At 43.4% G+C, this 15,182-nt stretch overlaps 1 protein-coding gene across 3 annotated transcripts in view; it reads right to left on the bottom strand.

The window, feature by feature from the left end:
- LOC115205753 (kelch-like protein 4) overlaps positions 1–15,182 on the bottom strand; it is a 45,145-nt gene that overhangs the window by 14,644 nt on the left and 15,319 nt on the right. For all 3 annotated transcript variants that reach the window (XM_029772050.1, XM_029772051.1, XM_029772052.1), the window contains exons 2-4: positions 8,492–8,635; positions 1,541–1,677; positions 335–531 (exon numbers count right to left, since the gene is read on the bottom strand). In XM_029772050.1, coding sequence (XP_029627910.1) covers positions 335–531; positions 1,541–1,677; positions 8,492–8,635 — 478 coding nt within the window. The remainder of the gene's footprint in view (positions 1–334; positions 532–1,540; positions 1,678–8,491; positions 8,636–15,182) is intronic.

A 15,182-nucleotide genomic window follows, 5' to 3' on the forward strand; every position in this document is an offset into this window, starting at 1 on the left:
CTTGATCCCGTAGAAAAAGGTGTGAAAATAAATAATTCAGCTGTATTAAAAATTTTAAAAAATAAAAACCTACCTCTCAAAATGTTAGTTGATATGTCTCAACATTGATAGCCACAAAATAGCTAACCTTGACCAAACATTTTTAAATAAAATCCTAAAATGTAAAATGATATTTGCACTTTAGCTAAGCATTCAATGGTCATCCAACCCTAAAAATGTGATGTAGACCTATGGCAACCACCCAAAGGAAAATATGCCAATAGCAACAGACCCCCCAAATAATTGAAGGTGATTCTTTGGAGTTTAGGCTGTGTAAACCTGGTTGGATTCCTACCATAGTGTAGTTGTGAGCCACGTTGAGCAAATCCATGCATCCCTGGGCGTCAGCGAAGGAGTGTATCCCCAGGCAGTTAGATGGATGGAGTTGTTTCATGAGGAAGTTACAGCAAACCTCAATGACTTGTGAGAGCTGTAGAAGGCAGGCTGCAGCCAATAAACTCTCTATGGTCTCCTCCTTCAATTCAAGGACACCTGCAACATTAACAAGATATGTTGTTACAGAGAACAATGAAAGTAGAGTGTATTATGAGCTCCAAAAACATCACCATGCCTGGGGCACAGGGGAAAAAATAACTAAAAACATCACCATGCCTGGGACACAGGGGATAAAATAACTAAAAACATCACCATGCCTGGTGCACAGGGGATAAAATAACTAAAAACATCACCATGCCTGGGGCACAGGGGATAAAATAACTAAAAACATCACCATGCCTGGGGCACAGGGGATAAAATAACTAAAAACATCACCATGCCTGGGGCACAGGGGATAAAATAACTAAAAACATCACCATGCCTGGGACACAGGGGATAAAATAACTAAAAACATCACCATGCCTGGTGCACAGGGGATAAAATAACTAAAAACATCACCATGCCTGGTGCACAGGGGATAAAATAACTAAAAACATTACCATGCCTGGGGCACAGGGGAGAAAATAACTAAAAACATCACCATGCCTGGGGCACAGGGGATAAAATAACTAAAAACATCACCATGCCTGGTGCACAGGGGATAAAATAACTAAAAACATCACTAGGCCTGGGGCACAGGGGATAAAATTACTAAAAATATCACCAGGCCTGGGGCACAGGGGATAAAATAACTAAAAACATCACCAGGCCTGGGGCACAGGGGAGAACATAACTAAAAACATCACCAGGCCTGGGGCACAGGGGAGAACATAACTAAAAACATCACCAGGCCTGGGGCACAGGGGAGAAAATAACTAAAAACATCACCAGGCCTGGGGCACAGGGGATAAAATAACAGATTGACAGATGTGGAGATTTGATGCTGCCCTTTATGCACCAGCCGGCTCCATGGGTATGACTGGGTGGATACGTTCAAATGGCATCATATTCCTAATTTAGTACATTATTTTGACCAAGCCCTTTGGGTCGTGGTCCAAAGTAGTGCACTACATAGGAAATAGGGTACCATTTGAGAAACATAAATGAGTGTTTGCGAAGTTCTCACCAGTGTAGGCAAAGTGGACCAGAGATCTCAAGGCTTCTGGATCCACCCCCTCCATCTTGATCTCCTCCTGTTTGGCCTCTCTCACATCGCTGGTGAACATGGCAGCAAAGTAGTCAGATACTGCACTAAGGACCAGTCTGTATAGGACAACAACAACGAAGTAGTGGTCAGAGACTGCACTAAGGACCAGTCTGCACACAGCAACAACCAGCAAATAAACCAGAGGGCCGTCACAAATGGTACGCTATTCCCTATTTAGTGCACTACTCTCTGGTCAAAAGTAGTGCACTACAGTATATAACTGTAGAGGGAATAGGGTGCCATTTGGGGGACAAGTCACTGCACTGAGGATCAGTCTGCACACACAACACAACCAACAGCCTTGTATTGACGTCTTCATATGCATTGATTATCCGTTACATAATGTCATGCTGATAGAGCTGTGAGGGACCTGTGAGAGGGATGTGGCGGAGCTGAGAGGGAGCTGTGAGGGAGCTGTGACGGAGATGTGCGGGAGCTGTGAGGGAGCTGAGAGGGAGATGTGAGGGAGCTGAGAGGGAGCTGTGAGGGAGCTGTGACGGAGATGTGCGGGAGCTGTGAGGGAGCTGAGAGGGAGATGTGAGGGAGCTGAGAGGGAGCTGAGAGGGAGCTGTGAGGGAGCTGTGACAGAGATGTGCGGGAGCTGTGAGGGAGCTGAGAGGGAGATGTGAGGGAGCTGAGAGGGAGCTGAGAGGGAGCTGTGAGGGAGCTGTGAGGGAGCTGTGAGGGATATGTGAGGGAGCTGTGAGGGAGCTGTGAGGGATCTGTGAGGGAGATGTGAGGGAGCTTTGACGGAGCGGAGAGGCTGTCCTGCTGTACAAAGGCCAGTTTGACCAGGAATGTAACCAAATGCTCTGAGTTTGAGTTTGAGTTGCAAGTTTTATTGTTATACTATGGCCTGTATTTACTATCCAAATGCTGCTCCATGACAGACAGTATACTAGGTGGTATGTCAGACAGACAGTATACTAGGTGGTATATCAGACAGACAGTATACCAGGTGGTATGTCAGACAGACAGTATACTAGGTGGTATATCAGACAGACAGTATACCAGGTGGTATATCAGACAGACAGTACACCAGGTGGTATATCAGACAGACAGTATACCAGGTGGTATATCAGACAGACAGTACACCAGGTGGTATATCAGACAGACAGTATACTAGGTGGTATATCAGACAGACAGTATACCAGGTGGTATGTCAGACAGACAGTATACTAGGTGGTATGTCAGACAGACAGTATACTAGGTGGTATATCAGACAGACAGTATACCAGGTGGTATGTCAGACAGACAGTATACTAGGTGGTATATCAGACAGACAGTATACCAGGTGGTATATCAGACAGACAGTACACCAGGTGGTATATCAGACAGACAGTATACCAGGTGGTATATCAGACAGACAGTACACCAGGTGGTATATCAGACAGACAGTATACTAGGTGGTATATCAGACAGACAGTATACCAGGTGGTATATCAGACAGACAGTACACCAGGTGGTATATCAGACAGACAGTATACCAGGTGGTATGTCAGACTGACAGTATACCTGGTGGTATATCAGACTGACAGTATACCAGGGGGTATGTCAGACTGACAGTATACCAGTTGGTATGTCAGACTGACAGTATACCAGGTGGTATATCAGATAGACAGTATACCAGGTGGTATGTCAGACTGACAGTTTACCAGGTGGTATATCAGACTGACAGTATACCAGGGGGTATGTCAGACTGACAGTATACCAGTTGGTATATCAGACTGACAGTATACCAGGTGGTATATCAGATAGACAGTATACCAGGTGGTATGTCAGACTGACAGTATACCAGGTGGTATATCAGACTGACAGTATACCAGGGGGTATGTCAGACTGACAGTATACCAGGTGGTATGTCAGACTGACAGTATACCAGGGGGTATGTCAGACTGACAGTATACCAGGTGGTATATCAGACTGACAGTATACCAGGTGGTATGTCAGACTGACAGTATACCTGGTGGTATATCACCGAATAGCACAGCCTGTTTGAGCAATTTTGGTGCCATGTTTTCAAATATAGCCCACCTCAGCTCAGTGATTTTTAAGAAGATGGTGCCAACAGACATGGCAGCTCTGCATCTAGCTCCTAAGCAACTTTGTTTTTTTGTGTGTCGTTATTAGCCCAGAAATGTTTTTGTGTTATTACATACAGACGGAAATAACTTTTGGATATCAGAGCAGCGGTAACTCACCAGCATTACGACCAGAAATACGACTTTACAGAATTGGATCCTTTGTTCGTAACCCCTAGGGCAATTTAACTTATACCGGAGGCTGCACATCCAGTATTTTACTCGCTAATGTTCAGTCCCTGGACAATAAAGTAGACGAACTCAGGGCGAGGATCTCCTTCCAGAGTGACATCACGGACTGTAACATACGCTATTTCTCGGAATCATGTCTTTCTTCGAATATACTGTCTACGTGCATACAGCCAGTTGGGCTCAGTACATCACGCAGACAGGAATAAAGAACTCTCCGAGAAGAAGACAGGCAGTGGTGTATCTTTCATGATTAACTACTCATGGTGTGATTGTGATAACATACAGGGGGGCGGTAGGTAGACAGGTGGTTAGAGCGTTGGGCCAATAACCAAATGGTTGCTGGATCAAATCCCCAAGCTGACAAGGTAAAAATCTGTCGTTCTGAAATGTATAGGGAATGTTGTTCCCACTGTGAACATTAAAACCTACCCAAACCAAAACCGTGAACAGATGGCAGCATTCGCGCTAAACTGAAAGTGTGAACCACCGCATTTAACCACGGCACGGTGACTGGGAAAATGGTTGAATCCAAACAGTGCAATTATTCCCTCCATAAGGCAATGAAACAGGCAAAACGTCAGACAAAGTGGAGTTGCAATTCAATGAGTCAGACACAAGACGTATGTGGCAGGGTCTACAAACAATCACGGATTACGAATGGAAAACCAGCCACATCGTGGACACCGACATCTTGCTCTCGTACAAGCTAAACATCTTCTTCGCCCGCTTTGAGGATAACGGATAACACAGTGCCACCGATACGGCCCGCTACCAAGGACTGTGGGCTCTCCTTCTCCGTGGCTGACGTGAGTAAGACATTTAAGCATGTTAACCCTTGGCTCCCGGCCCAGACGGTATCCCTAGCCATGTCCTCAGAGCATGCGCAGACCAGCTGGCTGTAGTGTTTACGGACATATTCAATCTCTCCATATCCAAGTCTGCTGTCCCCACTTGCTTCAAGATGTCCACCATTGTTCCTGTACCCACGAAAGCAAAGGTAACTGAAGTAAATTACTATCGCCCCGAAGCACTCACTTCTGTCATCATGAAGTGCTTTGAGAGGCTAGTTAAGGATCATATCACCTCCACCTTACCTAACACCCTAGACCCACTTCAATGTGCATACCACCCAATAGATCCACAGACGATGCAATCAACATCGCACTGCACACTGTCCTATCCCATCTGGACAAGAGGAATACCTACGTCAGAATGCTGTTCATTGACTATAGCTCAACATTCAACACCATAGTACCCTCCAAGCTCATCATTAAGCTCGGGACACTGGGTCTCAACCCCGCCTTGTTCAACTAGGTCCTGGACTTCCTGACGGGCTGCCTCCAGGTGGAGAAGGTAGGAAACAACATCTCCACTACTGTGATCCTCAACACTGGTGCCCCACAAAGGTGCGTGCTCAGCCCCCGCCTGTACTCCCTGTTCAACCATGACTGCATGGCCACGCACGCCTCCAACTCAATCATCAAGTTTGCAGATGACACAACAGTAGTAGGCCTGATTACCAACAATGATGAGACAGCCTACAGGGAGGAGGTGAGGGACCAGGTGGAGTGGTGCCAGGAAAATACCCTCTCCCTCAACGTCAACAAAACGAAGGAGCTGATCGTGGACTTCAGGAGACAACAGAGAGAACATGCCCCTATTCACATCGATGGGACAGCCGTGGAGAAGGTGAAAAGGTTCAAGTTCCTCGGCGTACACATCACTGACAATCTGAAATGGTCCACCCACACAAACAGTGTGGAGAAATTCGGCTTGGCCCCTAAGACCCTCACAAATTTTTTGAGATAAACAATTGAGAGCATCCTGTCGGGTTGTATCACCGCCTGGTACGGCAACTGCACCACCTGCTCTCCAGAGGGCTCTCCACGGTGATGTGTTGGGCAGACTGCACCACCCTCAGGAGAGCCCTGCGGTTGCAGGTGGTGCAGTCTGCCCAACACATCACTGTGGGCGCACTGCCTGCCCTTCAGGACATCTACAGCACCCAATGTCACAGGAAGGACAAAAAGATCATCAAGGACATCATCCACCCGAGTCACGGCCTGTTCACCCTGACCTGTTCTAGAAGGCGAGGTCATTACAGGTGTATCAAAGCAGAGACCGAGAGACTGAAAAACAGCTTTTATCTCAAGGCCATCAGACTGTTAAATAGCCATCACTAGCCGGCTACCACGCGTTTACTCAACCCTGCACCTTAGAGGCTGCTGCCCTATGTACATAGACATGGAATCGCTGGTCACTTTAAATGGAACACTAGTCACTTTAATAATGTTTATATACTGTTTTACTCATTTCATATGTATATACTACTTTCTACTGTATTTTAGTCAATGCCACTCAGACATTACTCGTCCTAATGCTTATATATTTTTGAATTCCATTATTTTACTTTTAGATTTGTGTGTATTGTTGTGAATTGTTAAATATTACTGGACCGTTGGATCTAGGAACACAAGCATTTCGCTACACCCACAATGACATCTGCTAAATATGTGTATGTGACCAAAACATTTTGATTTTATTCGATTTTTTTAAAAGGTAGAATGGCTGGCTGGCTGGTTGGCTTTCTGGGTATTGATGTTAGAACAATCAGCTCTCTGATTTACAGGTAGAAAGGTAGGCTGGCTGGGTGGGTGTTTAAGGCGATGTTGGAACACTCAGCTCTGTGATTTACAGGTAGAAAGGTTGGCTGTCTGGGTATTTAAAATGATGTTGGGACACAGCTCAGGGATTTACAGGTAGAATGGCTGGCTGGCTGGCTGGCTGACTGGCTGGCTGGCTGGCTGGGTGTTTCAAAGGATGTTGGAACACTCAGCTCAGTGATTTACAGGTATAATGGCTGGCTGGCTGGCTGGCTGGCTAGGTGGGTGGCTGGGTGGGTGGCTGGCTGGCTGGCTGGCTGGGTGGCTGGGTGGGTGTTTCAGAGGATGTTGGGAAACAGCTCAGTGATTAATATGTAGAATGGCTGGCTGGCTGGCTGGCTGGCTGGCTGGCTGGGTGGGTGGGTGGGTGTTTCAGATGATGTTGGGACAGAGCTCAGTGATTTACAGGTAGAATGGCTGGCTGGCTGGCTGGCTGGGTGTTTCAGATGATGTTGGGACAGAGCTCAGTGATTTACAGGTCGAATGGCTGGCTGGCTGGGTGTATGGCTGGCCAGCTGGCTGGCTGGCTGGCTGGCTGGCTGTGTGTTTCAGATGATGTTGGAACACTCAGCTCAGTGATTTACAGGTAGAATGGCTGGCTGGCTGGGTGTTTCAGAGGATGTTGTGACACAGCTCAGTGATTTACAGGTAGAATGGCTGCCTGGCTGGGTGTTTCCGAGGATGTTACGACACAGCTCAGTGATTTACAGGTAGAATGGCTGGCTGGCTGGGTGTTTCCGAGGATGTTACGACACAGCTCAGTGATTTACAGGTAGAATGGCTGGCTGGCTCGCTGGGTGTTTCAGTGGATGTTCAGCTCAGTGATTCTCTAACCGCCCCTAACAACCCTTTGTGTTCCCCATGACTACATCCTATTTGTTGAAGCAGCATATGAAAAAAATACAAATGAAAGTATCTCATAAACAACATTTACAATTAATTCTAATAGAGAAAAGACTCAAGAGCTCTAATCGTGTTTATGTCTCCGTCTGGTTTGTTTCACAAGTCTGCTAATGTAAGAACTGAAGTGGAGAGTAATCAAAATCTGCTAGCACAAGGAAATGAGTTTTCTTTGAAATGTGTTATTAAATGAAACAGAGGATATTATGGTCTGTCCTCTACAGAGCAGATAATAAAACTTTTGTAAATGCATGTGTAATGATCGTGTCATATTACACTTGTACTAAGTGTTTAATGAATGCTTATGGCAAGGAGTCATGACTAGTTTTTTTTTCGATTGCCCTGTTGAGGCTATGCAACATGTTTTATCAAAGTGTATGTTTTTCTTTTGCTTTCTTCACTCACACCCACTCAGTAAACAGTCATTCCTGTTTGTGGGGGCGACAGGTAGCCTAGTGGTTAGAGCGTTGTACCAGTAACCAAAAGGTTGCTAGATTGAGTCCCTGAGCTGACAAGGTAAAAATCTGTCGTTCTGCCCCTGAACAAGGCAGTTAACCCACTGTTCTTGGGCCATCATTGTAAATAATAATTTGTTCTTAACTGACTTGCCTAGTTAAATAAAGGTTACATATATTTATTTTTTTATTCCTCTGGATTTTCTGGACCCTCAAATTGCTATCTGAAGCAGGCCCTTCTGAAATAAGAGCAGCCCTGGTTTATTAGATAGTACTATTGATTGTACAGATAACCTAAGTCTTGTGGTGGTCTATGGTGGTAATCTATGGTGGTAATCAGTGAAAGGATTCACACAGGTGGCTATCATAATAATATTGATCCTGATTAATCATATAGGCTGTGTCCCAAATGGCACCAAATTCCCTATATAATGCCCTACTTTTAACCAGAGCCTTATGGTCCGTGGTCAAAAGTAGTGCACTTTATAGGGAATAAGGGTGTCACTTGGGACACTGCCAGTAGAGCTCTAACCCAGTGGGCAGGTGAAATTACATTTAAGAAGAGCAGCAGGCACTGACCTGTGAGCCGGGATCTTATGATCTCCTGCTATCAAGACAACATCACACAGCTGCTTGTGCTGAAGATAAGTCTCCATCTTGCGAAAGGTCTGTTCCGCATGGTTTGTAGCCTGGAAGAACTCATCCGAGCCGTTGGAGCTCATCCTAGAGTAGGAGGAGGTAGAGGAAGAGGAGGAGGGGGAGGATGAGGAGGAGCAGAAGAAGAAGAAGGAGGATATGTGTAAGTAATCATGGTTATAGCCCTACATGGAAGAAGCTATATGACCATATAATGCAACAGATATCAACATTTTTGAGACCACATATGGACTGTGAATAGAACATATTATTTCATAAGTGGAACGCAATTCCCCCCCACCCCCATAAACAAAAACTGAGAGACGTACAGTATCACATTAATGTTTTGTTTAACCAAGTATGAGAAGTTGGATACAGCATACACTCTTACAAAAAAGGTGCTATCTAGAATCTTAAAGGGTTCTTCGACTGTCCCCAAAGAAAACCCTTTGAGTAGAACCATTTTGGTTCCAGGTAGAACCCATTTGGTTCCATGTAGAACCCTTTACACCGAGGGTTCTACATGGAACCCTAAAGGGTTCTACCTGGAACCCAAAAGAGTTATTCCTGGAAACAAAATGGGTTCTCTTACGGGGACAGACAAATAACCTTTTTGGAGCGAAGAGTGAACCTAGCAGACCTAAAAGGTATATTCTATCACAATCAAAGTGACACAATTATAGTGATTTGATGAAACACAACTTGCTATGCGGCAGGCAAACATAATTTATATTGACTAAACCGTCTTCTTTCTCCACCAGTCTGAGCCGGATTAAAAGTGTAACAACTAAACTGCGTACCTAAGTGGTAAAGAAACTGAGCGCTAACTCCAACGGGACAGTCTGCTTACAATCTGAACAAATCCGCCTCGCCTTCCAAACACATTTTTTCTTTTTTTTTTATAGACATGGACTAAGCAAGTGAGCTGGCTTCCCCTTCACAGTATTGTGGTAAAGCAGTATTCTGAGCCCCGCTCCCCAAAGACTGGTAGATTACATGCTGTTTTACGGAGTCAAAATAATCCTTCAGATTTGTGGCAAATAATTCAGACCAGTTACTTTAGTGTCCTTCAAGGGAGAAAATCCACTTGCTGACATTTAAGTTGTTTGTTACACTGCATAAACAATCTCAACTCTCAGGGGGAATGAACTGATCCTAAAAGCTTTTTCTATGAAGAGATTCATAATTTTCAAAGAACAACACTGTACATGGAGACTGTAAGAAATGTCAACATCTATGACGTTATGTTATCAGTCCACACCAGCATATAAAAAGTGAACAGGAACAGAATTCACACACACAGGACAACATATGGCTTTCCTCTTTTCAGAAACAAAACTCTGTCAAACAAATTTTGCTGAATGATTTTATTTTATACAGTTGAAGTCGGAAGTGTACATACACTTTAGCCAAATACATTTAAACTCAGTTTTTTTTTACAATTCCTGACATGTAATCCTAGTAAAACTTCCCTATCTTAGGTCAGTTAGGATCACAACTTGATTTTAAGAATGTGAATGATTTATTTCAGTTTTTATTTCATTCATCACATTCCCAGTGGGTCAGAAGTTTACATACACTCAAATAGTATTTGTTAGCATTGCCTTTAAATTGTTTAACTTGGGTAAAACATTTCTGGTAGCCTTCCACAAGCTTCCCACAATAAGTTGGGTGAATTTTGGCCCATTCCTCCTGACAGAGCTGGTGTAACTGAGTCAGGTTTGTAGGCCTCCTTGCTCTCACACAATTTTTCAGTTCTGCCCACATATTTTCTATGGGATTGAGGTCAGGGCTTTGTGATGGCCACTCCAATACCTTGACTTTGTTGTCCTTAAGCCATTTTGCCACAACTTTGGAAGTATGCTTGGGTTCATTGTTCATTTGGAAGACCCATTTGCGACCAAGCTTTAACTTCCTGACTGATGTCTTGAGATGTTGCTTCAATATATCCACATCATTTTCCTACCTCATGATGCCATCGATTTTGTGAAGTGCACCAGTCCCTCCTTCAGCAAAGCACCCCCACAACATGATGCTGCCACCCCCATGCTTCACGGTGGGGATGGTGTTCTTCGGCTTGCAAGCCTCCCCCTTTTTCCTCCAAACATAACGATGGTCGTTATGGCCAAACAGTTCTATTTTTGTTTAATCAAACTAGAGGATATTTCTCCAAGAATTATGATATTTGTCCCCATGTGCAGTTGCAAAACGTAGTCTGGCTTTTTTTATGGCAGTTTTGGAGCAGTGGCTTCTTCCTTGCTGAGCGGCCTTTCAGGTTATGTCGATATAGGACTCATTTTACTGTGGATATAGATACTTTTGTACCTGTTTCCTCCAGCATCATCACAAGATCCTTTGCTGTTGTTCTGGGATTGATTTACACTTTTCGCACCAAAGTACGTTCATCTCTCAGAGACAGAACGCGTCTCCTTCCAGTGTGGTATGACGGATGCGTGGTCCCATGGTGTTTATACTTGCAAATTATTGTTTGTACAGATGAACGTGGTACCTTCAGGAGTTTTGAAATTGCTCCCAAGGATGAACCAGACTTGTGGAGGTCTACAATTTGTTTTCTGAGGTCTTGGCTGATTTCTTTTGATTTTCCAATGATGTCAAGCAAAGAGGCACTGAGTTTGAAAGTAGGCCTTGAAATACATCCACAGGTACACCTCCAATTGACTCAAATTACGTCAATTAGCCTATCAGAAGCTTCAAAAGCCATGACATAATTTTCTGGAATTTTCCAAGCTGTTTAAAGGCACAGTCAACTTAGTGTATGTAAACTTCTGACCCACTGGAATTGTGATCCTGTGAATTATAAGTGAAATAATCTGTCTGTAAACAATTGTTGGAAAAATGACTTGTGTCATGCACAAAGTAGATGTCCTAACCGACTTGCCAAAACTATAGTTTGTTAACAAGAAATGTGTGGAGTGGTTGAAAAACGACTTTTAATGACTCCAACCTAAGTGCATGTAAACTTCCGACGTCAACTGTACATAGGAGGCCGGGTCCACAGCCTATAGTATAAACATTTATTGGGATGCTTTATGGTAAATACAGCTGTAATTTATTGCCATGTCACATTTATCCCTGTCTGACTCAGAGAGTCTTGAGCTCGTTCCAAATAGCACCCTATTCCCTATATAGTGAACTACTTTTGACCAGGGACTATAGGGGACGATTTGGGACACAGCCTTTGTTGGCAACACTAAACTAGACTGAATAAGGGACTGGGGCTGTAAAACCTAGATGTATCACCTCTGTTTGGGCTCAAAGGAACGCTGTAAGGGTTTTTCATGCCTACCAATCTCCAGGACACTAATTGCTTTGGAACAGCGCTCTAGGGAGCTGTACATTTCCATGAGGTGTTTATTTTCTTTTCAGAATGGTGTTGTTCATTAAGGGCATACTCAGCCATTAAATTAGCCTCTAAACTAGGAGCATCTATTGAAAACTCTAACAATAATTTTTAATGCCACAATGCCTAGGCATTGTCTCAGGTTATATGTGAGGTGGTAACATACAGTATGTAGGCAGAAATACAAGAAAATACAATGAGGTGAGCACAATGTTCATATTACAGAGAGACAGTAAGTTACTATTACAGAGGGACAGTAAGTTACCATTACAGAGGGACAGTAAGTTACTATTACAGAGGGACAGTAAGTTACTATTACAGAGGGACAGTAAGTTACTATTGCAGAGATACAGTAAGTACCTTTGCAATAGGTCGCATGTGTCTGTATCTACCAGAGGTATCAGGTCTCTTTGTGTTTGTATCTACCAGAGGTATCAGGTCTCTTTGTGTTTGTATCTACCAGAGGTATCAGGTCTCTTTGTGTCTGTATCTACCAGAGGTATCAGGTCTCTTTGTGTTTGTATCTACCAGAGGTATCAGGTCTCTTTGTGTCTGTATCTACCAGAGGTATCAGGTCTCTTTGTGTCTGTATCTACCAGAGGTATCAGGTCTCTTTGTGTTTGTATCTACCAGAGGTATCAGGTCTCTTTGTGTCTGTATCTACCAGAGGTATCAGGTCTCGTTGTGTCTGTATCTACCAGAGGTATCAGGTCTCTTTGTGTCTGTATCTACCAGAGGTATCAGGTCTCTTTGTGTCTGTATCTACCAGAGGTATCAGGTCTCTTTGTGTCTGTATCTACCAGAGGTATCAGGTCTCTTTGTGTTTGTATCTACCAGAGGTATCAGGTCTCTTTGTGTCTGTATCTACCAGAGGTATCAGGTCTCTTTGTGTCTGTATCTACCAGAGGTATCAGGTCTCTTTGTGTTTCTGTATCTACCAGAGGTATCAGGTCTCTTTGTGTTTGTATCTACCAGAGGTATCAGGTCTCTTTGTGTCTGTATCTACCAGAGGTATCAGGTCTCTTTGTGTCTGTATCTACCAGAGGTATCAGGTCTCTTTGTGTCTGTATCTACCAGAGGTATCAGGTCTCTTTGTGTCTGTATCTACCAGAGGTATCAGGTCTCTTTGTGTTTGTATCTACCAGAGGTATCAGGTCTCTTTGTGTCTGTATCTACCAGAGGTATCAGGTCTCTTTGTGTTTGTATCTACCAGAGGTATCAGGTCTCTTTGTGTCTGTATCTACCAGAGGTATCAGGTCTCTTTGTGTCTGTATCTACCAGAGGTATCAGGTCTCTTTGTGTCTGTATCTACCAGAGGTATCAGGTCTCGTTGTGTCTGTATCTACCAGAGGTATCAGGTCTCTTTGTGTCTGTATCTACCAGAGGTATCAGGTCTCTTTGTGTTTGTATCTACCAGAGGTATCAGGTCTCTTTGTGTCTGTATCTACCAGAGGTATCAGGTCTCTTTGTGTCTGTATCTACCAGAGGTATCAGGTCTCTTTGTGTCTGTATCTACCAGAGGTATCAGGTCTCGTTGTGTCTGTATCTACCAGAGGTATCAGGTCTCTTTGTGTCTGTATCTACCAGAGGTATCAGGTCTCTTTGTGTCTGTATCTACCAGAGGTATCAGGTCTCTTTGTGTCTGTATCTACCAGAGGTATCAGGTCTCTTTGTGTTTGTATCTACCAGAGGCATCAGGTCTCTTTGTGTCTGTATCTACCAGAGGTATCAGGTCTCTTTGTGTCTGTATCTACCAGAGGTATCAGGTCTCTTTGTGTCTGTATCTACCAGAGGTATCAGGTCTCTTTGTGTTTCTGTATCTACCAGAGGTATCAGGTCTCTTTGTGTTTGTATCTACCAGAGGTATCAGGTCTCTTTGTGTTTCTGTATCTACCAGAGGTATCAGGTCTCTTTGTGTCTGTATCTACCAGAGGTATCAGGTCTCTTTGTGTCTGTATCTACCAGAGGTATCAGGTCTCTTTGTGTCTGTATCTACCAGGGGCATCAGCTATTAATGGAAAGGATTATTGCCCCAGTATACTGTATCAATATACTGTATCAATATACTGTACCAATATACTGTATCAATATACTGTACCAATATACTGTACCAATATACTGTATCAATATAGTATATTAATATACTGTATCAATATACTGTACCAATATACTGTACCAATATGCTGTATCAATATACTGTATCAATATACTGTATCAATATAGTATATTAATATACTGTATCAATATACTGTACCAATATACTGTACCAATATGCTGTATCAATATACTGTATCAATATACTGTACCAATATACTGTATCAATATACTGTACCAATATACTGTACCAATATACTGTATCAATATACTGTACCAATATACTGTACCAATATACTGTATCAATATACTGTATCAATAAACTGTATCAAAATAGTATATTAGTATACTGTTTCAATATACTGTATCAATATACTGTTTCAATATACTCTTTCAATATACTGTATCTCTCCCTCACTGCTATTATGAACCCCCCTGACTGCGTCCCAAATTGCACCCTGTTTCCTATAGAGCACTACCTTTGACCAGGGACCATAGCGTCCCAAATGGCACCCTGTTCTCTGGTCAATGGAAGTGCACTGTATATGGAATAGGGTGCTATTTGAGACAACACTGTGTGTTGCAAAGCGTATCAGTAAAGTCGTCTTGTCAGCGTAATGTCTCCCCTGCCTTGATACATAATGTAGGATATAGCCGGTAAGATATTGATTTATAGTACGTCAGTTCGGTTTAAATGAAGAGGCATACAATCAGACATGTATTTACATTTACATACTCATTTAGCAGATACTCTTATCCAGAGCAACTAGGGTTAAGAGCCTTGCTCAAGGGCACACCGGCTGCTTATTTTTTTATCTAGTCGGCTCAGGGACTCAAACCAGCAAACTTCCAATTAAGGGCCCAACGCTCTAAACTTCTAGGTTATCTGCCACCCTTTAGAATGTGTGGTTTCACAGCCCATTCAACCGTTCATATTTACAGGGGTGTGAGTGTTCGTAGTGCTTGCTGATATGTGATATGTGTGTGTACTATAAAATATGCTGAAAATGTATTGCATGTAGAAATAGGTTTTGCCTTTGGTAGTGAAAATTACATTCAATTCCTCAGTGAGATTTGGCATTCCACATCCATAGATTACCTATATGATCACTCTGCCAAGGCCTGGGGGACTTCAGGAAAGGGGAAATATATATTTAAGTGGAAAATTAGCAGGTGTTA

Source organism: Salmo trutta, chromosome 13 (assembly GCF_901001165.1).
Source record: "Salmo trutta chromosome 13, fSalTru1.1, whole genome shotgun sequence".
NCBI classification, from domain to species: Eukaryota; Metazoa; Chordata; class Actinopteri; order Salmoniformes; family Salmonidae; genus Salmo; species Salmo trutta.